This window comes from Pipra filicauda, unplaced genomic scaffold (genome assembly GCF_003945595.2).
Source record: "Pipra filicauda isolate LSUMZ 115617 unplaced genomic scaffold, ASM394559v2 scaffold218_size1660888_pilon, whole genome shotgun sequence".
Taxonomy (NCBI): domain Eukaryota; kingdom Metazoa; phylum Chordata; class Aves; order Passeriformes; family Pipridae; genus Pipra; species Pipra filicauda.
The window spans coordinates 416,002-440,769 of NW_024104330.1; the positions used below are offsets into that span (position 1 = coordinate 416,002).

Genomic DNA, 24,768 nt, shown 5'->3' on the forward strand with positions numbered 1-24,768 from the left:
ATACATGCATGCCTACTATATGAAATCATCTCTTTTAATGTTATATTTCGTTAATGGTACATTAAATAGCTGCTGGCCTTAAATAAGGAAACATGCTGAAATAAAAATTAATTTGAGATAATATTCAGGAAAATGCTTTCTTGATAGAAAATCTTCTAAAATTTCATGTATTTTCTTGCTACAACATTGTTGAATTTTAGGGATTTAGTGCTTGTCTCAAAATTATATATATTGACAGTCTTAATATTGAGGGGGTGTGCACCTTTTTTCATTCTCTCTGTGATGGTTCCCTTTCTTTCCTGTTTATCTAGGAAGGATAGAGAGTAGTGCTGGCAGGATGTGTAGTGCGGACTACAACAAAATCTCAGAGGTGCTTATTGACTACGCTGGGTTATTCTAGTCAAATGTAACATCAAATGTGTAGAACTCCTTCAGCCTTCCTACTCAAGTAATTTTGTCATTGTTATTTCTTCATCATTCCTATCAGAGGGCCAAATTTCTCCCCCTTTCCCCCCCCCTCCCCCCCCCCCCCCCCCCCCCCGCAATGTCTATGCAATTTGTCCTGTGATTTCAAAGGAAACACACATACAGTTTTGGAGGTGAATGTTTCATTTTAAGGACAGTGAAAGCTTTTGTGCAGGCACTGCATATTGCTCACTTAGATGGCTGAGAGATGTGTTTTCCAGCTTGGCTTAAGGAGGGAAAATTTTATTTGCTTCATTTATTTTTTTTTAATAAGAATTTTTCATCACAATATATTCTATGAACTAATCTGGAAGATCAAGTCTCTGGGCTTTCACAAATTGTCTTAGGCAAATCCTTAAATTTCCAAGTATCTCATTTATGATACAAAAATTGAGTTGATCTGTTTGTTCTTTTCAATTGCAAATAGGTCAGGGGCTGTCTCCTGCAAATTTTTGTCTGTGAAACATTCTGTGATACCACTGCATTTTTTATTTTTTTTTTTTTTGCTAAAATTGTTTGTTTCCACTAGAATGAAAATATTAATTTAAATTTTAAATTACATATATTTAAATTCTTCAACATGAGGATCTGGGACAGTTCGCAAATGGAACAACCTGTGACTTAGGCATGCCTTGATTAATTTTAATCATAGCTATTTCTTAAATATGAGTTCTCTGACAATTAGGATAAATTTTGCTTCTAATGAAGACACAACTGCTCAGCTAGAATGGGATTATGGTAATTATTAGAGTTGCAAAGAAATTTTTTTCATAAGCTCTTAGAAGGGTTGGTTATCTGACCGAAAACAAGATCAATGCAGTTGGTGCTAATTAAGGCAAATAGACTAAGGAATAAAAAAAGTTTAATTCTGAATTTATGAATATCATTAAAAGATTACATGGTTGTTTGACTTGAATTCTGTGCATTGTTGGGGGAAGAAAAAGTGTCTGCATTTGCAAGACAAGTAGAAATGAGAAGTGACCTTCAACTTTGTAAACTCTTTAAAGGAAACTGTTTTAACGGAATAAATGTGGCTAAGCCTTTACATACAGGCCTTTGGAAACTGCAAATTACTAGTAATTAGCTCTACTGCATTGGATTAATTAATAAAAGGCAGCTTAAAATAGGCAGAAAGCGTATTTGTCCATTACACTGATGATGTAAATTGTGATAATAACACAGCACTATTCTTTTTACCTCTTCAAAGAGCTCTGTTAACATCAGATGTTTCATGTCACCAGCGTCCCTGTGATGTGAATAGAACTACTGCTGTTGTACAGGTGATATAAATGAATGTTTATCACTAAATAGCAAGTAGAAGTAAAGGCAGTGCGCTGAGGCAAGGGCAGGCACTCAACAAAGCACAAATATGAGTACATCTTCTCTCACAGGCAAAATTCATATGTATCACCACAATGGTGGTGTACCACTGTGCTTTGCCTCTGGAATGAAGCTGCTGGGGAGCTACTGGTTTCAGGGAGCTGTCACAGTCCTCCAGAACATAGCAGGGTGCAGGTCCTCTTTGTGCCATCCTGTAAGGCCGCTTGTGTTTTCTTCAGCATCGACCCAAAGCTTCTAAATCTCACTTTGCTATTACTAGGAGTAGATGTGTTGGCAGAGAGGCTGGCGGGGCTGTCACTGCACCAGCAGCCTGTTTGGCTGTTAGATGATTGCTCAGTATACCATTAAAAGACAGACTCTTACCCCTTCTCAGAATAGCTGACTTGTAAGAGTGGGGGAAACTTAGTGGTTTTGGCCCTCCCCTTTGTTTCTTGTTTTAGAAAGAACAGGTTCTCCCACAGCACTGGAAAAAGCTCCCTGGAAAAGCTGGAAAACCAGCCATGTAATTGCCATACTCTTTCCTCATTTTGTATTTGAGCCCAATGATTAATAGAAGCCATGACAATGATTTTTACAAGAGTAATAAATTTTATAATTGTTTTAAAAAATGTTACAGATAGTTATAAATAGTATACTTTCTTCTTGAATTCCTTATTTCTCTAGTATTATAATAAATAATGGCAATAATTGAGTAAACATTAATAAAAATAATTAATCTTTCATCTTAATATTTTTCTATGATCCTTATAATTTTATGTAGGATGGTATAAATAGTGATCAAGTGAAGCTGGGTTCTAAAATCAATCCCAGACTCACACTGAGATGAATATACATATGTTTGTGTGAACTATCATAGAGCATATTGAGAATGAGAGGTTAGTCTGATATGCCTCTGGGCACAGAAACAGGTTTCTTTGGGTTATTAATGCTTGACAGCTCTAAACAGCCTTGTACTCAGGTAGGTTGATGAAAACTTAGCTGGTGAGGCTCAGAAGGCTGGTGAAGATGGATGACTGCTAGGGACATACAGGTTTTTTGCTTGCATGCATGAAATGGGTTTTAATTGTAAGTAATCTAGATGAAATAGACTGAAAGCCACAGTTAAAGGCAAAATGCATACTTATATGCAAAAAAATTTCTAAGGATGAGATGAACCGCAACACAATGTCTTCAGCTGGCAAAAATCTAGGTAGCATCAGTGACTTCAGTACTAACACCACAGAAAGCTCTGGGCATAAAAGGGTTTTGAATCTCAAATTACAGCAAAGCAAACCCTAATGGAATTCTGTTGTGTAAGAGATAAATTGGTTGCCTGTTTCCTCTCCACCCACCCATCACAACTGAATCAGCAGTATAAACAAGTTACTTATTTTTCAAAACTCAGACATACTGTGTAAAAGAGATTAATATACAGTAAGAAGAAAAAAAAAAGAAAGAAACAGCAAACAAGAGAACAATCTGTTTCCATTTAGGTTGGTGTAACTCCATTGCACTGCGTGCATTTATACCAGGGGAGTTCAGATCAGCATTCACTTCTTGTCCTGGAGATTGAATTTATCTCCCACAGCTTTTGTTTCTGTTCACTTCCTGAGCTGCATGCTGTTGTGCCGCTTTCTTCTTTTATTAATTTGTTTAACAATAATACTTCAGAGGCACAGCAACTAAAATGAGGGAAAGAGGAGAGAGTACAGATCTCATAATTGAAGCGTATTTTTCCTCTCACTTCAGAGATTTGCATGCTGCTTGTGTTACCACAAATGTAACTCAGCCTAATTTTGATAACAGTGGTTCCTGTTTAATCAGAGAACAGGGGATTCTCCTTTGAAACAAGATTTCAATAGCATTTTTGCCTGTTACTTTTCTTGTTCTGTGCTCAGAAAGTTTGTGACACTTTAATTGCTAACAGGTGGAATATTTTTACTGAGAGTGAGCTTAACCTACCTGCTGGATAGTTTAAATGTTGTTTTCTTCGATGCTTGCACTGGAGGCGAATTGCAGATCAGAGGAATAAGTATTATACCGTGAATCAGCCCTAGGAAACTCTTACCTGAATGAGGAGTTGAGGCAGTTTTATTATTTTTTTTACAGCACATTGTTTTTACAGAAATCTGTATAATTAATTATATTTTTTAAAACTCTCTCAAATTAGATGTTTACCCAACTACTGTGAACATGGAGGTAAATGCTCTCAGTCCTGGACCACCTTTTACTGCGATTGTAATGATACGGGCTACATGGGAGCGACCTGTCACAACTGTAAGTAAACCCACACCTACAGTGTTTTCTACTACAGCTTGTATGTCAAGGTGCACATAAACCAGGAAGGAGCTTTGTGAGAGGTCATATCATACCACAGGATGTACCATGTCCTGACTTGGTTTGAATGGGTCAAGAGTACACAGGAATACATTTGCAAATATGCATCGTTTTGACAAATATTTTGGAGAAAACAAAACCGGATTATGTTAACTAATTTTCTGTGGCTTTTTTCCTCACACTGAACATTGATTTGGAGAATCATAAAGTCATGCATATTACATCTGTATCATAGACACATTGGTCTTTCAACATTTACTTGAATTTAGCTGGGCTGAGCTGGCTGATTTTAGTCTATGTTTAGGGCTTTATGTCAATTTTGCCTCCCTGATCTTCTTTGTTTTTAGATTATATGAAAGTTCGTGTTGCAAGAACTCAATTTTCAACTGTTTATGATTTTTTTTGGCTGCTGCTATTAATAGCATCTGAAACTGACAGTACATGAAACATTCAGCTCCTGAAATCCACAGCAAAAGGAATATTAAGGTGTTTTAAAGGTTAAAAAACCCTTTCAAACAGTAGAGGCACAACATGCTGTGAATTCTAATAAAAATAGAGAGGAGAGAAAAGAAAAGCCAAAATAAAGCCTCTTTATACAGCTGACTAAGAGGCAAAACAGAAAATGAGGGCAAACTTCCAGTTCTAACATGGGAAATAAAGAGAAAAAAACGGTGAGTAAGAATAACAATTCCAGGAATACAACTATAACCACTCTGGGTGTTTGATGAACACTTGGACCGCAGATAGGATGAGATTGGTTATATGCATTTTTTTCCCCCGTTAAGCTAAAAGGCAGAAGAGAAGGAAAGGTACTTAGTGGTTTAAAGCTGAGAATATTGGCAACTGTATTGTAATTTTGGAGACTGTAAATGGTTTGCTAGTTAATGGCGAAATAATTTGTGGGATCTGCAGCTGACAGGAGAGGCTGTGCAGAGGTCTGTTCGTGGATCTGTCAACCTGAACTCTACATTGTAAACACAAAGGAAGCCAGGGGCTTGGTGTGGAAATCATGCCAAGCCAGATGAAGGATGGGAAGAAAAACACTGAGTTTATAGCTTTAAAAAGAGGGCTTACTTCTTGTCCATTGCTTTTTTTGTTCCAAAAGGCAGCACCCTTCTTCAAACCTTTGAACCAAGTCAGTTGGTGAGAAGGGAAAGGCTCCTTGGGGAAGGAAGAGAGCTGTCACTATTGACCATCACAGGTGATTAGGGACACAACTCTAGGCTACATCTGTGCTGTCATATGAGCTCGGGGCCTGAGGCTCACTATGTCTGTGCCAACTCGGTTTGCCTTCTATCCAAAGGAGACTATTTCGTTACCTCATAGAACTGGTTCATGACCAGTTTTCCACAGACATATTTCTGTGGAGCTAGTGAAGCCTCCTACTGCTGTCAGCTCATGTTTGCACTCTCAAAGGCACATAGGTAGCTGCAGTTATTTAAGGCTCACTGCTGTAGAAACTACTCTGAAAAGTTTCTCAGGAAGGTCTTGTGTTCAGACTTTTCAGTAGATCAAGATATGCACAGATGTGATGTACAGCTATTCACCTGCTCAGCTTATTTACAACTATCTTATCAACTGCTAATTTGATTCCAGGTAGATTGTGGAGCCAGATGCCCTGTAAGCCAAGCAAGGCTGATAAACAGCAGCATTAGTCTGGAGAAATGCATTCACGTGCTTGAAATGCAATGAAACAAATTCAAAGCCGGTGGGCAAATGCAGACTGTTGATAAGAAATTTGCAGAACAAGAGACATTACCTCTTTCAGGTGATAGTGGTTGACATACAGGAGTACTTTTTGGTAGGTGAATTAAAGCCACGGATTTGATCACTGCGTAACTCATATCCTCAATGTATAGCAAAGTCTCCAATCATGTAATTCAGTGTAGTTCTATCAAAGTAAAAGATCTAATTTTGTAAGGTTTGAAACATAATCTCAAGAGATTTTCATTTTTACTTGAACACTGAGGCTGACAAGCCTGAAATTGAACTTATACCACTTTTGAGAGGCTATTCCTTTCATTAAACTGCCCTTCAGACCCAAGTCCATGCAGCAACAAGGGAAAGATTTACCTGGCAATCTGCTGCAAGTGAAACAGGGTGAACTGTTTCATTATTGTCTGAATTTCTTTTTTTTGTGTGAGTTGCGTGACCATGAGTTTTGCCTCCTTTTGGTGTGGTAACAGGTGGCTGAAAACTGTAAAAAGACCCATTCTTTGCCATGCTTCCAGGAAGAACTGCATGACATGCATCTGCAACCTAGAATTAATTGGTTTATGTTTTACTACCTCAGACTGGGAGACCTTTCCATTTTAAGAACTGAGATCTGAAGATACAGTGTCCCTAACTTACTGTCATCATATGTGAAGTGTTGAAATGCATTTTATGGTTGATACGTAAGCAATCTTACTTTTTTCTTCCAAATATTTCTGGACCACCCTGGGTCCTGCTGTGAGGAACAGCTAACAATACATACTATCCCTTTTCTAAAGAGTTTGCAGTTAAGTTTCTGAGGGGAAAAAACATGCTGGCACAGGTGATAGAGTACCAGAAAGGCTTCATCAGCATCATAGGTGGCAGTTTCAGTCTACTAGGTACATAATTATTTATAGGCTTTCTTGTAGCCGAGTAGTCATAAGGCAGAGATTAAAAAGAGGAAGAAATTGAATACTTGCAAACATGGAGTGACATGGGAGAAAGCAATAAAAAAATGTGCATGTTTGAAAAATATAAGGCTATGACCAGAAGAGTTTGACATTTTTGAGAAGGCAAATGTCAGAGTCACGACAGGTAGATAAGTCTGAAATGTGCCATGAAAAGCAAAGATGAATAGTTTGCATTTGATGCAACAGAGGGGAATTAGACAGTGTCAGAACGGAACAGTAAGTTGATAGAAGACACAGCTGGGACAATGTTTGCAAGACCATGTCAGATATGCGGGACCAGATTGTGTCTGTCATGACTGAAAATGGGTAGTTGAAATTCAAGATGTGTGGAGGAAGCAAAAGTGTGCATCTGAAGACACATGTAAAGAAATAGCTGGCTCTAGGTGTGGCCTTAATCTTACCAGAGGCAGCTAGTTTTCTGCAAACTTCAGGTATCCTTTTCACTCACAATCCCTTATGATACTGGAAGCTCCTAAATTGTCACAGAGCTTTTTGGCAATCAGCCTGATCCACATGCAAGTCTGCCACTTAAATGGGTGTGGTCCTGTCCCATTAAATAACTATTGTGTGGCAGACAAATTTCACCCTGAAGTCTCATCTGGTCTTGCTTGACTTCTTCTCCTCTTCTCTGAAACAGTGCTAAAACCCATGTTTTCTGGGTTTCACTAGCATATAAGAGTTTAATATTTTCTAAACAGGTAGTTTCTTTCCTGCAAAGCCTATTGCCTGATGCATAAGCATATTTCTTTGCTTAGTAATGGTTAATCATTCTTCACTAACTACCACGTGGAATATTCTCAGTACCTTCCAAGTCTTTTTTGTTGTTGTTGTTGTTTGGTTTGGTTTTTGTTTCTTACTTTTTGACTGGGATTTTTTCCATTGTGGATTTACTTCTCATCCTTAAATCTTCCAGTGCAAACATCATCTTCCCGGCTAGTGACAGCACTGATGGGCGCTTGTGTTTCCGTCTCTGTACTCTCTGTAGCTGTGAAACCCCAAAGCTCGTGCCAGTGCTGTGCTGTCACAAATGCATGTGGACATGCAATTTGATGTCCTTGTGCTGACTGTCTCCAGATACCCATTTCACTGCCCACAGCTTGGGGAAACTGAGAGTCATGGGGTAACCCTATAAGATATAAAGCCAACTGTAGGTGATTTACATTTGATTGTGTATGAGTTTTGTTATGCCTTAGTTTCTCCACCTCTGTTGGGAATAAGATCCAATTTGTGGGTATATTAAAAGGTGTGTGATCTATATCATCTACTGAAATGATACGAGTTCTTTCCTTAGAAAATACTCTTTGCTTATTGCTACTTGAGCTTATCTGGACCTGAGACAGTGCTTTGAGGATACAATCACATTTCAATCTGTAAAATGCAGGGTTTGCTTTTTGCTTTATCTTTTAAATTTGTTTCACACAGCATGCATTTAAATAGGTTGGAAGATTAGCTCAGCTGAAGCCTTTTTAGGGATAGATGATTTCCCCATTTCTACAGTGTGTGGGTAGCCTGCTGATCTGTCAGGTATTGGAGTAGTCTGATATAATCCAGATAGATAGGAGAGGATCCCTTATGTAATCACATGTGTGAACCATAGCAAAATAGATAATTGTTTTCTGTTTTCCTCTTTTAGATAGAAACACTGATGTTAGTACACAGTTTGAGAAAAAAAGCCTGGGTGGGATTCAGCTCATCTATCTTTTGCTGTCTGATACTGTGACATCCAATCTAAGATAGTGGTCTGCTCTCTCTTTATATGTAAAAAGTGTGAACTATTTCCAGAACTTAACTAGCCTCACTGTGAGATAGGGTGGCCATGGTAAATTTATGGACCACCCCTGAAATGTTTCAGTGTCTGCCATCTACAGAGGGAGACTGTCTTAGCTTAGACAGACAGTAGGCAACCGAAGGTAGGTCAGAATTATAGGTGTATATAGAGAAACTGAGGATTGAATTACAGGTCTTAATTGATTTTTATATATATATATATAAATATATATAAATTAATATATGTATTAATTGAAAGGGAATAGTCGAAAAGCTGCACAGTCATCTCTTTCATACTACTAATTCTTGTAATTATCATGTGATAGTGAGAGCAGTAGACTGGTATAAAGTGGCCCTGAGATACAGAATACTGCAATGATTTTATTGCATGATAATGATTATTAATCTCCTTTTTCTGTGAGTTATGTTAGTCCCTTAGAAAGCCTCATCTTCCCCTTCTGTATTTCTATTATTTTTATTTCAGGTGGTTTTTAGTCTTGGGTGGATTTTTGAATTCCAAAGACTGCTGAACATTGATATAAAAATTATGGGAAATATAAAATAATGGTTTTATTCTTCATGTTCTGGGGATGTCAATATGTCCCAAAGCTTTGCAAGGTGATAATTAACAGAATGTAATTTAATTCTGAATATTTGCTTTGGTGTGTGATCTATCTTGCGCATACAGGCATGTGTCTTATTGGCCTAGGTAATTGCTGGAGGAAAGATTCATCCAATAATGGAAATGTCACAAAGTCATTGATATGGCATAAACTTAACATAACTTCAGGCTTTGGAAATGCATTTTTAATATTAATATGCTTACTGCATATATCATTTTTGATCTGAAAAGCTTAATATAGCTTCAGCCAGATTGTTAGTAGTACTGGAGCTGCATCTTAAAATGCCAGCTGTGGCAATGGTAATTCTCTTGTGTTCCAAGGTAGGGAGATACGTACACAGTTTGCTGGCTGGGCAAATCAGGTTCAGAGAGTTTTGATTTGACAGATATCTAACAGTGAGTTTGGTCATGTAATTTGAATGTCCTGAGTAGCCAATTTTCCTGCCTGAGATTCTTGGAACAGCTTTTTTCCATGTGTGTTTAAACAATTGGTGTTCTTTGACTAAAGAAAACACATTTAATATTCATATCAAACCTTCAGTACTTGCTGTTCCTGCATATTTTTGTTCACACCATGCTTTTGGAGTATGAATTTTCATTGTTTATTTTGTAATAAGTTACTGCGTTATTAATACTTTCCCTTCAGTACATGTATCTGTAAATTGTACATCTGCATTTCTCAGCGGTGTTCATTTAAAAAAGTTTTTCCCTTTGCCTGACATTTCCTTATAAATAACACAGAGAATATTTCATTTTGGGGCTTTACTGCAGAACAGAGTATGCAGGGGACTAACTCAGTTCTTTTCGAAGCCTGCCTTCTTCAGGTGTGATCATGACCACAGGGATGCCAGTACTTTGGGGAGCAAGACTAAAATACCACGGTTTGCACAGCATCCTCCGAGTCTTTGATTGCTCATTTCCCTCCAACACTGCTCTTAAAATGGAGTAGGTGTTCCTGACTGCTTTCTTGCAGCAGCAAGACTTGCAGGTCATTCTGCACTAGGGCCAGGAAGGGGCTGCTGGGTTACGTGACTGACGCAGCTGCCTCCAAACCTCAGCAGGAGAGTGACATGGGAGGATGGCTTGACATGACCTTTCCCAGCTTGGTCAGGGGAAGCCTTAGTTTGGATGGTAGGAAATTGTCTAATCCCCAGGTGCAAAGGGAGTATCTCTCCTGAACATCCATTTAGGTGACACTGGTAAAAGTAATTTTTAATCTATCTATGGAAATAACGTATTCTCTATCAGATGAGTAAATATATATTTTAATAAGAAAAAATAATCTATCTGTCATCCAGGCACACCATAGCAGAGACTGCGTCAGTCTGTCAAGAGCAGAGCTGTCAAAATCCAGTTTTCAAGAGTACAGATTTCATTTTCTGGCATTTAACAAGACAATTGTATTATAAGGGTGAGAATGATGATCATTCCCGGAGTTCATTGCCTGTACTAATCCCTCTGCTGTTGGAATGAGAAGAAATCTCCCATTGCATATTGCTTTATTTGCTATTTAGAAAAATCCTTGGTTGAATGCTCATTAGTCTGAGTCTGTAAGAGCAAATCTGTCAGGCCTGAGGTACACAAGCAGAGGGTGAAATAGTCATCTCCAGTCTGCCTCCAGGAGCTCTGAGCATTTTGTTGAGAATGCTTAATTTTGTCTGGTCAGCATTTGTGCATATCTATTTGTCCAAGGTCAGTCTAGGGCTGGTCGAAGATCCCATCAGAAACACCAGCTCTTACTGGCCTTTGCAGTCTAAATAAAACGTAAACTTTCACTTCTGAATACAATAATAATTATTATTAACGGTGTTATTATTACTCTTTGTGTCTAAGATGCAGAAAATCACAAAACAGTTAAATGAATCCCAAATGATCTGACAGCAAGTATTCTGTCTACCTTTTTTCAAAATTGTACAACTGTTAGAGGTGGTAAAAGTGACATAGATCTCACTGCTAGTTTTAGCTGGGAAGTGGACAGTGTCAGCACGTCCCAATGAAATCAAGAATTAAAGTTCTTTACATCTCTTTAATGTATTTTATTTATTACATTACCATAAAATGTTCTCTCCTTCTGAGAAATTGAAAATTATCAGCTACTTTTATTAGATTATTTGAATCCAATCTTGAAACAGGAATACTACAGGATTCATTTCAGTAATCATAAATAGTACAGGTCAGATTCTGAATCTCTAGCTCACATTTCCAAAGTAATTGGGAGTACAGTAGGAAAGAAATATTAGGAATTTTAAGGTTTACTTTTATTTTTTGAGAAATGTTATCTTGGTGTCCACTAAATTTGAAAAAGACAGAATCCTCTGAGGGGAAAAAAAAGAAAAAAAACAACCGAACAAATTGCTTTTCATTTGGAACTTACCTCTTGATGGTATCTATATTAGTAATGTGTTGCTGTGCACAGCAGAGAGAGGTTTACCTTGTCTTCCCAGCAGCAAAACTGAAGTCTGAGTGTCACTGTTACCTTTACACTGAGTCCAACAGCAAGAAGCATTTTAAACACTGGTAAGAGGTGCATCTTACTGGGTGAATAACAAGTTGGTTCCTGTACTGGAGACAGGGGTCTTTAAATATGTTACTCGAGGTATTTGCAAAACTGCAAGTCTTTGTACAAAGAACTGTCTTTTTTTTAGTCAAAGTACAACTGGAGGTGAAAATCAAAATTAAAGTGGCCTGAGGGAGAGGAGAGGTTTTATAAGTTAGGAACATGGGGACTGCTGGGCAGCTCCACAGTGGAACGGGAAACCTGTGCTTAGTGAAGGCTGCCATGAAGACTGCAGCTGAACTGCATAGAGCAAAAGTAGGATTGGAAGCCAAATGGCAATATAGTAACGGGCAGTTCATGAAAAACTGGGTGAAAAGATGTTTTATTGGAAACAACTGAAGTTTGACCTTGCAAATGTTTGTGCTCAGTCATATACTGTTAAAGATTTCAGCTATGGCAGAGATAAAATCTTTGGTTTAAGGACTGTAATTAAAAGAGTTGGATTAACAGATTACTTTACTTAACAGATACTTCAGAGAGATGAGCAGTGATGAAATTTGTCATATTTACAATTTTTCAGGCTCTTGAAGCATATTGAATCAAGGCTGAAGTTTCAATTGCAGAGCCAAGCTGAGGGCAACCCCATGCCTGTCAGACCAGACTGCGAGGTGCAGAGTTCCTGCGTGTGCTCTGGCTGACCAGTCATGAGGATCTTGATGCAGGAATTAGAAAATTAAATTCTACAGGGTTTTTTTACCCAAAAGGTCAACCTAGGTTATTATTATTAAAATCTGATAATGCCTTTCTGGCACTGAAATCTGAATCATGGATCTGTAGCTTGAACCTTGGCAAATCAAAGTGAATACTTATAGTTTTGTTTGGATAATTCTGTAGGGATGTAGTGTGTGGCTTGAAAAAAACATGGAATGTATATGTTTCAGATCCACAGTTTTGATTTTTGAGCTTATGAATGTTTCTATCCCAGATGATATAAGAGAACGTGTAGGATTTGGTGATGTTGATCTGTTGGGGGATAAAGTGTTTATTTTATAAACGCTCTTCAAAGTTTGACAAATGATTTCCTAAGCACCTGGGAAGCCAAAAAGTGAGAACTAAAGGAAAAGATGCCCATTATGATCAGTGAGTAAAGCAGTGTTCAGAACAAATGCTCTGATGTGATGAGTTGTTGATCTGAAAAGCTAGTTCAATTTGAGATGCTTAAGACTGAAAGAGGTACCTGAGGGAGAAACTGGATATATGTGTTTCACAGAAAATTATACGGGGCTAGGAAATAGATATCTTGAACTCTGTCAGTATTGTGCATACCTGAACACCATCAGCACAGCTCATCCTAGCAGGTAGGCAAGAGCACAGACAGTACTCAGCTAGAGAAGCATCACTCGCTGTGAAGAATGGGGCTCTCAGGCTGCACCAGTTTCAGCAGGTAGTTCTGGGAGAATTTTAAATTTCTTTGTGAAACACAGCAGTAGCCTTTAAAAAAAATTCCTTACAGAGCAAAAATGTCAGCATAGGTCCAATGTTATAACTTGTAAGTGATTCTGGGAAGAAAAAGCAATAAAAGACATCCTTTGTGACCAAGTAAAACAGGCACTTCTGATGTCCAGTTTTCCTTACTAAATCTGGGACCTTGAAGTCAAGATGTTTCTTGTTTTGTCTTCCTGGAGTAACCAGTTACCAGCAATAGCCCTGTGAAACCTTTTACACTCGGGTTTTACCTTGTGCTGTACTTTATCCTAATGCTTTTACCAGCCATACCTGCCTGTGAGGTCCAAGCCATACTTGCAGGGGGGGGAAGTTTGAGTTCATGTGCGCTGCTGACATCGCTTTCCTTTGAGCACTGGCATAATGCAGCTCTGTGAAGCAAAGAGCTTCACCCTGCCTGCCTGTGGGAACAGCAGGGCTATTGCTGTGTGGCAACGCAGCTTATTCTCAGAAGGGCCTGAGGAAACACAGCAGGGGCTGAAAGTCATAAACTGTGATTTGCGGTGTTTCTGGCTCAGTGAAACAAACGTTGCTGGAAACTATCATTTTATCTTCAATGGCTGGTGCTATTCAAAACTAGCCAAAAAAATGTGTGGAAGACTTAGAGAAGGAAACAGATCTTGCTTCTGTGAGACAAAATACAACTGAGAAGTTTAATTTTTTAAATTATGTTTTTAAAAAGTATTTAAATGAGAAAACAAGCGTTGCATGAGCATCCTATCAAGAATTTTTTTTTGTTGTTTTGGTCCCATTTTGGTAAACATTTTAAAATTTGAAAACAAAGTATAAATGCTATTAAAAGACTTCCCAGAAAGGAATAAAATCACTATTCTTTGTATTTATTTGGAGTTTTTTAATTTAAAAATAATGTTTCAAAATTGATGATGGGTTCTAGTCTGAATGAGCTGATGAATACCTCTCCTTTATTCAAAAGATGTAATTACTGCAAATGTTGTTTTCCATTAAAATGTATGCACTTGTCAACAGTTCCATCATTATGCTTGGTGCTTGTTTTTTGCTTATTATATGCATAATTGTTGGTGACTCTTTAATGACAATTACAATAATGGTTTCCCTACTGTTCCCAAAACTTCATCTATATCAGAGAAGTCTGACACAAAACAGAACATAAATATGAGGGCAGTTTTCAAAGCTAAGGTTCTGAGGTCTTAACAGCTGATTCTTTGTCTGGTTTTTACTTTCATATGATATTTCTGATTGCATAAAGCAAAGAATGACTGCAAAGAGATCTTGTCTTTCATGGGCCCATAAAGACAGCTTCAAGTTGTTTTCACTGGCATAATAGGGCTTTTTTCAGCAAATGGAATTGCATAACTTTATTCTGAAGCAGGCTGTTGTCTTAGCCCACAAAATAGTTCAGCAGAGCTTGGAATGGATGGTGCACTCGAAATGTCTCTGGGGGCATCTGCCAGTGACTGGAAAACAAATGTAATTTTCTCCTTGATGCATTATACAGAAAAAAATAGCAAAAAAGAGAACTAAAATCAATGGCTCATACATTTCCAGTTTGGAAGTACACAGTACCAAATGCTTAAGCTACAGGTATGTGAAGCTTTCAGTGTACAGTTATGAAATAAGCTGTCCACCAAAACTGCTTTTCTCTAAGTCATGATAGAATATGTTTTATGTACTTTAGCTCGACGTTTATAGCCTTTTCCCACTTCTGCTACTTCACAGTATGTAGTGCTGGATTTCTCATATAACTGAAAGGAAAACATACCAGGATGGATTTCCTTCTGGTAGACATAACTGTAGTTTCACGGAAGCTTGTGCGTCCTTTCAGATTTATACCCATTCAGCACTCCCAGCCTGACTTCTAGCTCCATATAGCCTTTTTTTTTCCAAAGTTGCAATGACAAAGGGGCCATCTAAAGTTAAATAGATCATTTCTCTTTGAATCTGCCTGCATTATTAATGGCTGAATCTTCACATCTTTCCTTACTAATTTGTAAAAAGTAGATATGGGTTCCAGACAAAATGATGGTGAAGAAGAAGAACACTTAGAAAGAAAAAGAAAGAAAAGTTTTGCTGTCAGTTCACTGACAATATATTTGTTTTATATCTCTACCCCTCACACCATCCTTTGTCTTCAAAAATACTCAGCAAACAATTTAGGCGAAGCAATTGGCGTATTCCCTAATGAGACAAGATAAAGTGTCCTATAATGATGATGACAGCAAACTTAGTAAGTGAACTGCAGTTTAAGAACTTTGCAAATTGATCAAACCATGATTCCTTGGTTGCTTACTTAATTGCCTGTTACAGTTTCTCTCCTGACCTCCCTATCCCTACTGCTTTTGTCAGCACTTCGGCAACTGAGGGACTCTCTGTTAGCCCCTCAGGTTGTGAATAGTGGAAGAACTGGTTCTGGTTTGGGGATTTTACTTAATTTGCATTTAATATATTCTCTTGGCCAGCTATCAGAGTGGGAATTTAGAGATATTCTAGACTCCTACAGTGCTTTCTACATCAGGCTAAGGATGAAGCTTTCTTAATTCTATCTATTATAGGATGGATGCTAATTAAAGCACTACCTCACAAGGTGCTGAGTACCTTAAGCAGCATCTTAACCCAGTGGTGTTCTGTCTGCTAAAGTTTTCTGGTGAGGAGAGAAATTTACAATGAAAAAGCATATTTCTGTGTGTGGTACAAGTGATCAACTGGTGAGACTTAATTCATAGAGAGACTTAATTCTCATTCTGAAACCCCTAGAACAGTGATTCTGTTTTGTTGGCAGAAGTGAAGAAATGTCCAAAATCCGAGTAATGAACTATCTTGTAGCATTCTTCAGAGTAATAGTCAGACAACGCTACTTTGGGACTCACATTTAAGTCTTTCTAAAATTTGTTTCATTAGAGAAACTATTTTTAGGAAGTGAAGGGAAAGGAGGGATGTGAGTCCATATGTGCACAAGAGTGGGAGTGAGGAACTAATCCAGCTGCTACAGAGTAATTCCCGCCTTCTACAGGAGAGGCTGGGACTGTGTTTCAGAAGTAGAGGGGAAGTGCTGACTCTTCACTCAATCTGCAAAGCTCCCTGAGTTCCAAACCAGGAACTTTGCAGTTACTTTTACAACCTCAACACTGCAATAATAAGCTGTTAGGGAGAATAATTTTGTCAGTATAATCAGGTAAGTGTTTAAGCAGGTGAGGAAAAAAAAATCAGGTCTTCTGAAATGAGATTTTGTTGTTCAAGGTCTAGGATCATGCATGTGACTTTCTGATACTGGACTGCCTTTCTACAGGAGTTTTCTCTTTGCCTCATATGAAGTGACAGTTACCTCTTGCCCAAAAACATGCCTCAAATATAGGAATTGTACTGACCTATGAGATTTTTTTTTCTCATTCTGTTCTTGCTCTTGGTGACCTGCTACTTGTTTTATTAACCACTTGGATTTTCATGGGCACTAACACTCCAAGAAAAGGATGTTGATAAGCAGAGAGAAAAAGTTGGTTGTATAAAATTAGTTCTAAAGCATAAAAACACCACCTGTGATGGAGACCGTACCTGAGCTTAAGGTTTTCTGCTGGGGGACAAGGGCTTGATTTCATTTGGCTGGCAAATGGGCTTTAATGCTTCCTGTTAACATTATCATGCGGGGAAGGTGTAAACTGCCAAAAAAATCTGTCATTTGTGCTGACAAGACTTAAATGCATGCCTAGGTGATAAATCATGTCTACATGCATGTACCTATGTCTTTGAAACACCGTTATATGGATGCATATATGTACCACTCCATAACTAGATGTGGTACATTTCAAAGTTAACGTTCATTTGCTTAAGTATTTACGTACTTTAATCCAGAACAAAGCGAATATCTGTATCTTTAAAGCCAGCATATATTAATTTCAAGGAATTCCTTAAATACATGTGTGATTTTGAGCATGGATTCAGGTCCAAATGCAATAAGCTTTCACATGCTAATCAACTGCATATAACCAGTATATGCTATGACAATAATTAAACCAGTACTTACGCATAAAACATGTCTGTCTGCTTTCTCCTCGTTTGTGATGCAATGACTCTCTCTTTCCTTTAAAGCTATCTATGAACATTCTTGCGAGGCTTACCGACACCAAGGGAAGACATCAGGTTTCTTCTACATCGATTCTGATGGAAGTGGACCACTTGGACCACTCCATGTTTTTTGCAATATCACAGGTAATGACCTAACCTTGTCTTGGCTGCTTTATATTGGCTCTAATGTGATTGTGAGGTGGTCTTAATAGTACAATGATAGACATGTCAACAATACAGATCTCTAGTGGGGAAGAAGCACAGAGCTTGTAGGAACTGAGGTTTGACTCTGAGATGTTTCCTTAAATAGGATCCATGCAAAAGGGATTTTTAAACTAAGTTTGAAGAACTCTCCTTGTACTGTTGTTAAGTTGCAATGGCATCTGCACTGTACAAAGGGCACTTCATAACATCATAACTTTTGATGAGAAGTTTATGGTTTTTACTAAAGAAGTAGAAACTTAGAATCCAAACCATTCTTTTGTAACTGAATAGTTTCTCTGCTTTACTAGAACACTAGATCTGGGAATTATTGTTAAACTCCTTGCACTGAGCTAGCTGTAAAACCTTCTAGTCTGACTTAAGCAGCAATACCTCCCCTCATACAAGTGTGCTGCCTTTGACGTTCTGAAGTGTGGAAACTGTGATTGTCCCTGGTATCTGTGTGGAGGAGAATGCATGATAATCTTAGGAGGAGGGACACCAAAGAGACAGGTAGTGGAGCAAGAGCCTAGCAAGGTTATTGAGTCTTTTTAACCTTATAGTTCTACAGCTTTAAATAAAAGTCGTTTCAATGAATATACCTATCTGGAAAATTCTCCCCCTAAGTGGGTTCTATTTTGTGTAAGAGACTGTCATGACAAGGGTATGAGAAAAGATTACACAGCCCTTGTTGTGGATGGGGATAGATGGCAGGGCTCCTTTTGTGCTTTTTATTTTTGAAATGGAGATGAAATTTCGCAGACCGTCTCCTGCTCGGCATTTTTTTCTTCCTGTGGCCAGATGCAGATGAAAGAATATTTTATTACTCTTTCTAAATTGCTGATTCTGGTTGAGCTGCTTCACCACATATCACCTCCACACTCAATGGTGAAAACTGAGGACTCAGGATATTCATATTTTATCCTTAATCTCCGTGTGCTTAAAGTGTCTCAAACTAAATTTTCACTTTTATTTAATTGGGCAATCATTATGTTAATTAAATGCACAACAGTTAATTATTAAGTATGTTTTTTATTCAAGTGTAATAAATATTTAATAAGATGTGTCTCCTTCACTGTTGAATCTCATAAGAATTGAAACAGCGTTTCACCCTTCTGTCTGAATATCCTTCCTTGATCTCCAATATAGGAAATGTGCTCATTTTTATTATTTATCATATAAATATGTGTGATCAAAACATTGTCAGTGCTTTTTATCTCTGCTGAAGAAGTAGGATTTTTGACAAACACCTTACATTTGCTTTCCTCAAATAAATTTTATCTGGCAGAAATCCAGAAGGCATATACCTGATTTTCTCTCTATCTGTAATGAACTTGCTGACACTCTTATTTTGGTTATGAGAGAGTGGAGATGGGGAAAACTGGCAGAACCTCCTAACCCAGAAAATACATTTCTCTGTTGCCTAAATATGGTTTGAGTGCCTTAATCACAAGAGCTTCTTTTCTCTCTGGGAACTTACCTCATTTTTATGCTCATAAAAATTGTTTACAATAATCAATTAATGCAAAATATACAAAGAATAACTTTATGTACACAGGAATGGATTCTTAATTTGTTACCCTTTTCAGGTGGTGCTTCTGCATAGTTTTCTGAAATTACCCTATATTCAGGGAAAAGCAAAATATGAAGTTGTGGGTTTATATTACGTATGTACAAGGAACAGAGAAAATATTATTGTCCAGTGATATAAATCTCTACAAATCCTTCTGTGAATGGAAAAACATAGATGGTTGGGAACATCAATGCTTCCATGTATGGGGAGACTAAATAAATTAAAAAGATGGTTGGAGGAACTGCCACAGGAATGCATGGAGATCACATGTGGTATACAGAAAGCACATAGGAATTGATTATTTTTCATCATATAGGAGCTAAGGGACACTCAAATGATTAGACAGCAGGATTTGGGAGTTTTTTTTAGTTTGCTCTTTCCTGATGCCATGAATTCAACTTGAAACAGTACCACAGGACAGCAAGGAGGCTGATGTAATAAATAAAGGAAGTAAAAACAGTCTGGAAAAACCCCAATCTTGTCTGATAGATTCAGAAGGTGCAATTAAATATGGAAGTGTAGTTGAGCTCCTTGTTCAGGCAGCTGTGAGGCAAAGACCACTGGGAAATGGGAATGACTTTCAGGAAAACCTTTTGACTTCCCTCGCTACCCTGGCTATCAATTCACCCTCAAAGGCAGAGTTGGGCTCCTGGGCTAAATGATGCTTCTTCTTTACTTGGGCTGACAGTTCTTTTTGTATACAGTTCAAGAAGCAGTAACCTCTTTATGCCCAAAACGTGTTCAGGCTGAAGAATTTGGAGCTAGAATGGAAAATTCAGGGCAATGACTCATTTGGTGTTTTTAAAGTAGAGGTGCAGAGAGCTAATGACTTCTGGGAATTACAGTGCCTTGAATCCGTGAGGGATGAATTCAAAGAAGAAATCAGATCATCAGAAATGAGCAGCATCATTGCATTTAGAGAAAAGTGTTTTCTTTAATGTTCGCTTACATCTGTTTAAAGTTCTTTTTATTTTTTTTCTGTTTAATTGAACAGATAGGGAACTTTTTTGTAGCCAGTTATTAACAGGGGAGCATAAACACCGGTTTTCTTGCATATTGGTGCCTGGTCATAGATATCCAGTGTCTGATGTAGATATGGAAAGTAACAAGAATACAAGTTAATTTATTGTGTTTCCAGTGATTTCTTTGCAGCCTGTCAACTTTAGCAGCCAGTGCTGAATAAAAATTCTGAAGAAAGCAGAAAACTGCGATTGTGTGTGTTGAGAGGGAATTGGACAGTCATACAAAGAGAAAGAGAGATATAAGGGAAAGGGAATTTGCAGGGAGAAAAAAAGTGGAAAAAAAGTATTAAAAAATATAAAGTCAATTTTCAGCATGGTAAGAAATTTAACAGTAGTGTCACAAAATATCTACTGATACTAGAGTGGGTAAATGTACTTATCCATTGTCTGAAGAAGTGGCTGGAAAAGCAAGGTGACAAAAATTGTAGATGACATGCTATTATTTAAGTTGGTCAAGAAGAGGAAAGAGTGCATGAAGCACTTTAAAAGGATCTTATCTTGAAGGCTGTTTATTTCTACTAAAATAAAATATGTTGTTGAAATAGGAGCTTGTCAGGAACAGTAAAGTGCCTAATTAAAGGCATGGAAAGATATCTGTATAAAGAGAGCTCAAAAGTAAATAATCCAAGGCTATTTAGATTGGGAAGACTCAAAGTGAATGGGCCTCTGACAGAAACCACTCTAATTTGCATTTTCTTACAATAGGAGTAAAGAGACAGTTCAATGACAGTGAAAGACAACAAACTCAAAACTAGATCTAAAAAAAAAAGACAGCACCTTATTAACATAATGTTTTCTTCACCTTAAATACCCACTGAACACAAGGCAAAGTCACTTTCACAGTGAAATTCATCAATTGTAAGAAACACTGAGGAATCCACACCAAATGTAGGATGTAGGTGTGTGCAGGAAGTGACCCAGATGTACGTGCCTGAATCATGATCATGTGTAGTTGGACGCTATGACAGACACCATGAGGATGTGAACGGGTCTGTGCAGGGATTATTAATTTCGGATTATTGTGTTGAGTGCTGTGGGAACATATCTAACATGTTTCCAGGCCATCTGCATGGCTATGTTTGCTTTACCTGGATTTTCCCATCATCCATGGTGTTCTATGCCCACACGCTTTCGGAATTAAGTACAGAGAAAATGCATCATGTCATGCTTTGATGTAATGAACAGTCACCAGGGCTGGGAAAGAAATTTTCCCAGTAGGCTGGTTGTTTGATAATTAGTCCAGTTGAATTAATCTTCACTTAATTGAAGATTGATAACAATCAATAGAGAAGAGGACTAACAGACCCTATGTACATCTGATCTGGCAGTCTTTATATCATTGTGAGGCTTGTTCTTTTTCTCTTGTTGCTTAGAAATGTATTGATCTGTCTGGAGTACTACTTTTAATAACCATATTCTCCAGTACAAAGCCTATAGACATGCAATCTACATCCATGTACTTGTTTTGCTGTACTGTGTGAAAAGTGTTTGTAATGACCTTTTCTCCTCTCCTCCAGAGTAAATTTTACCCTTGATATCTGAAAGAAAAGTACACTTGAGTCATCCTGTCACCATACTTCTTTACTGATGCTGTTTTGCTGTATGCAGACCCTGGGCTACCAAATCAATAACACTTAGAAATTGCCATGACTGAATCAATGGTTAATTTTATCTTAGCCAGATATTTTTCCAGTCTTCAAATAGCTTGCATTTTTTTTTCTTCCCTTTTTTTTACTCCAGGGCTGCAGTTTAGGGAAAGGTGAAACCTTATCCCAGGTCTTGCTGCTAGTCCAAGACCTGTTTTTGAAACTGCCATAATGAAAGAATCATTAATTAACAGAAATATGTCTCTTTTTCTGGCAGATCATCTCTGGTTTGCAGTCTCCTCTCAAAATGTAGATATTGCCTATTTCTCTGATGCAGAAAAAATAAAGTTTTATTTTCTTTATCTCAAAAAACTGTATAGAAACTGTGTTTAAATCTCAAAGTAAGGGATTCTAAGAAAATGTGAAAGAGATGATGAATGTTATACTTGCAATTTTTTATAAATTGCCTCCTTTTTTTTATTTTTTTCTCATTCTGCTAACAATGATTAATATTTTTGTTCTTCCATATGTATTCCATGACATGCAAAGAGGGCTGAATTTAGAAGAATGCAAGTTGTGTTTGTAGTTGAAGTGCCTAAATATTTAAAGTGTTTGAATAGTCCCACTTATAGTATGATATTTGGTCAACTATCTGAGGAAATTTCTATAGCAGTTTGCTCACTTCGCTGTGAACAAGGAGCAGACTGGAGTAACAGAGATGGATTGCTACAAAGCAGAGCTAACTGGACCTCAGTACTTTTATTGGAAATGCCCATTGATGTTCTCAAAACAATAATGACATTAGTGGTATTACTGTCCATGGCATCTGTCTTTCCCTTTGTTTCTACACAAGGATCTCAGTTCATGTGCTTATATAATTTCTTATTCTATTTTCCATAACATATCCTTTTACTTTGTATTGCAGTTACACCGAGTGACTCACCCCTTTTTATGTTTCCCATGGACTTGGCAGACTCTCACATGGAAAGAAGTGCTGTTACCAGTCAGGCTGAGGCAAGAACAGAGAGGGGGAGTTGGTCATACCCTTAATTCTAGTTTTAATACCTGCAGCTACACAATTTTGGGACAAGAACTTAAATGGTAAAACTCCCTGAGATTCTCAGAATGAGTTAGATAAGATTTATAGCTTTGAATTTCTTAAGGAAATATTTAGATTGACTGTTGTTTGTCTTTTTTTTTGTCTTTTTTCTTTTTTTAAAGGACTCTATCTTTCAGCTCACTGTCTATAATTGTGATTGACTTCATCACTAGAGAAAAAAACGAATGGAAATACCTTACAAATTATTTACTACTCTTTAGATTAAAGGTAGCCCTTAAAGATTTACAATTTACTCCCTCAAACACTACAGGTCTTCTATCACACTGCAGTTTTGACAATTAATATGTTTCTATTTTGAATTTTCATTAAATATTCCAGAACTTACAAAACAAAAAATCTTTAGTGGGCATATTACATCAAAGGCATTGTGCTGTCAACAGCTTCCTTGCTGTTTTCAGTGAATTTGTTGTATTTCTGATGAGCATCACAGCAGAAGTCCTGAAGGCTACCTTCACTGTTGCATTTGCAGGAGGCCCCCAAGGAAGTTTTAGTACTGAAAAATGTAACAGTAGATATTTTCCTTTAGCCTCTACCTTTTAACAAAAGGTCACTGCAGCTTAATCAGTCTCCTGCCACGTTTGCAGTGCTCAGAAGTTAGAAGCAACCTGTGGCTCTCTCAAAGTCACTCTGGCTGTCTTGGTTGCAAGGGGTGAATCCATTTGCCCCAAACACAGGTGCCTCGTACCATGTTGGACATCTGCAGATATCATGCCCACCCTCTTGGTATGGCATCTGAAGAACAGCAGGTTTCCTATGGGCTCTCCTTGTCTGCCAGGCTTATGCAGATATCTGAGCCATCACAAGGCATGGGAAACAGCAGAAGAGTGATTTGAGTCTCTCAGCATTCACTTAGATGAAGGAGACTGAGGCAGAGAGGACTGCACTCTTGTCAGAAGTGCAGCAAGTGGAGAAGTGTCCATTTTGTGCTAGGAAGTAGATCAGTGTCTGCTGCTTCAGTTTTTGGAGAGGAATATTTCTCACTGCTTGTTGTAGATATCCTGTATTAGAAGAAATATGGAAGAAGTAGGCTGTCAGGATAAGAGTTTGCTGTCTCTGGGCTTCAGCACAACATGGTGCAAAGTGCCGTGGAAGAGATGTCTCATTCTCATCCATCAGAGCTGCCTGGCATGGCCATTCTGCTGACAGAGTTGGCTTGAACATGGGCTCAGAGTGAGCAAACTTCATGTCTGGGGTGTAGGAGAGTTGAAAACCCAGGGCTGGGACAGCAGGTCTGTGGACCTGAGGGTCTGGTGCCTTCCTGGAGCCAGTTACTGGCTTCCAGGAAGGATTTACAGACAGTGAAGGATTCCAGGCATGGGTAGCCCTGAGGAAAGCACACTGGCAGGTGCAGTCTGCCAGCACTGTCAGAGAGTGGGCGCGTGCAAGACTGGGGTGACTGGGACCATCCCCGCACACACCCTGTCCTGAATTTTTTCAGTGGAGATGCATTGCACTGCCTCTGCACTGGATGGAAGTGGCTAAATCAGAATTTAGGAGGAGGCTGATGAGCACAAAACAAGCAGCAGAAGCATGTATTGCTGGGTCAACCAGCAGGAAAATAAAATAGGTAAAAAATAGTAATCGATGGCTTTCATAGAAGACTTGGAAAACATTTCCTTGGAATCAGTGAATTAAAGCTGCTTGTGACAAGAAACGGGTCTTTTTATATTCTTTGAAGGAGGTGTGTATTACAGCAGGGTTTAAACTGCTACTGCAGCTTAGAACAGTACAGTGTTTAAGGAGGAGAATCTGCCTTTTTGGTGGTAATTCTTGTAGTTATAGGTACAGCGTTCAGGATAAAATTTGGCATTCAATGTAGAGCACCATGAAACAAATGCATTGTATGAGCTCTGAGAGTTATTTTTCTCTCTCTCATGTAGCATTTACCATATGTTTGGCTTGTTGGCAATTTAATCAGTCTGAATAATCTTGTTTTGTGACAAACCTCCTAAATCACAAAGGAATGATGCAGTTTGTATGGGTGGAATGTGCTCTACAGGGATATTTCAAGTTGAGGAATAAAAATGAGAATTAGGCAATACAGAATTCAT

At 38.1% G+C, this 24,768-nt stretch overlaps 1 protein-coding gene across 2 annotated transcripts in view; it reads left to right on the forward strand.

The window, feature by feature from the left end:
- Nucleotides 1-24,768, forward strand: part of CNTNAP5 (contactin associated protein family member 5) — a 293,699-nt gene that overhangs the window by 176,429 nt on the left and 92,502 nt on the right. For both annotated transcript variants that reach the window (XM_039381219.1, XM_039381218.1), the window contains exons 11-12: nt 3,956-4,062; nt 17,240-17,359. In XM_039381219.1, coding sequence (XP_039237153.1) covers nt 3,956-4,062; nt 17,240-17,359 — 227 coding nt within the window. The remainder of the gene's footprint in view (nt 1-3,955; nt 4,063-17,239; nt 17,360-24,768) is intronic.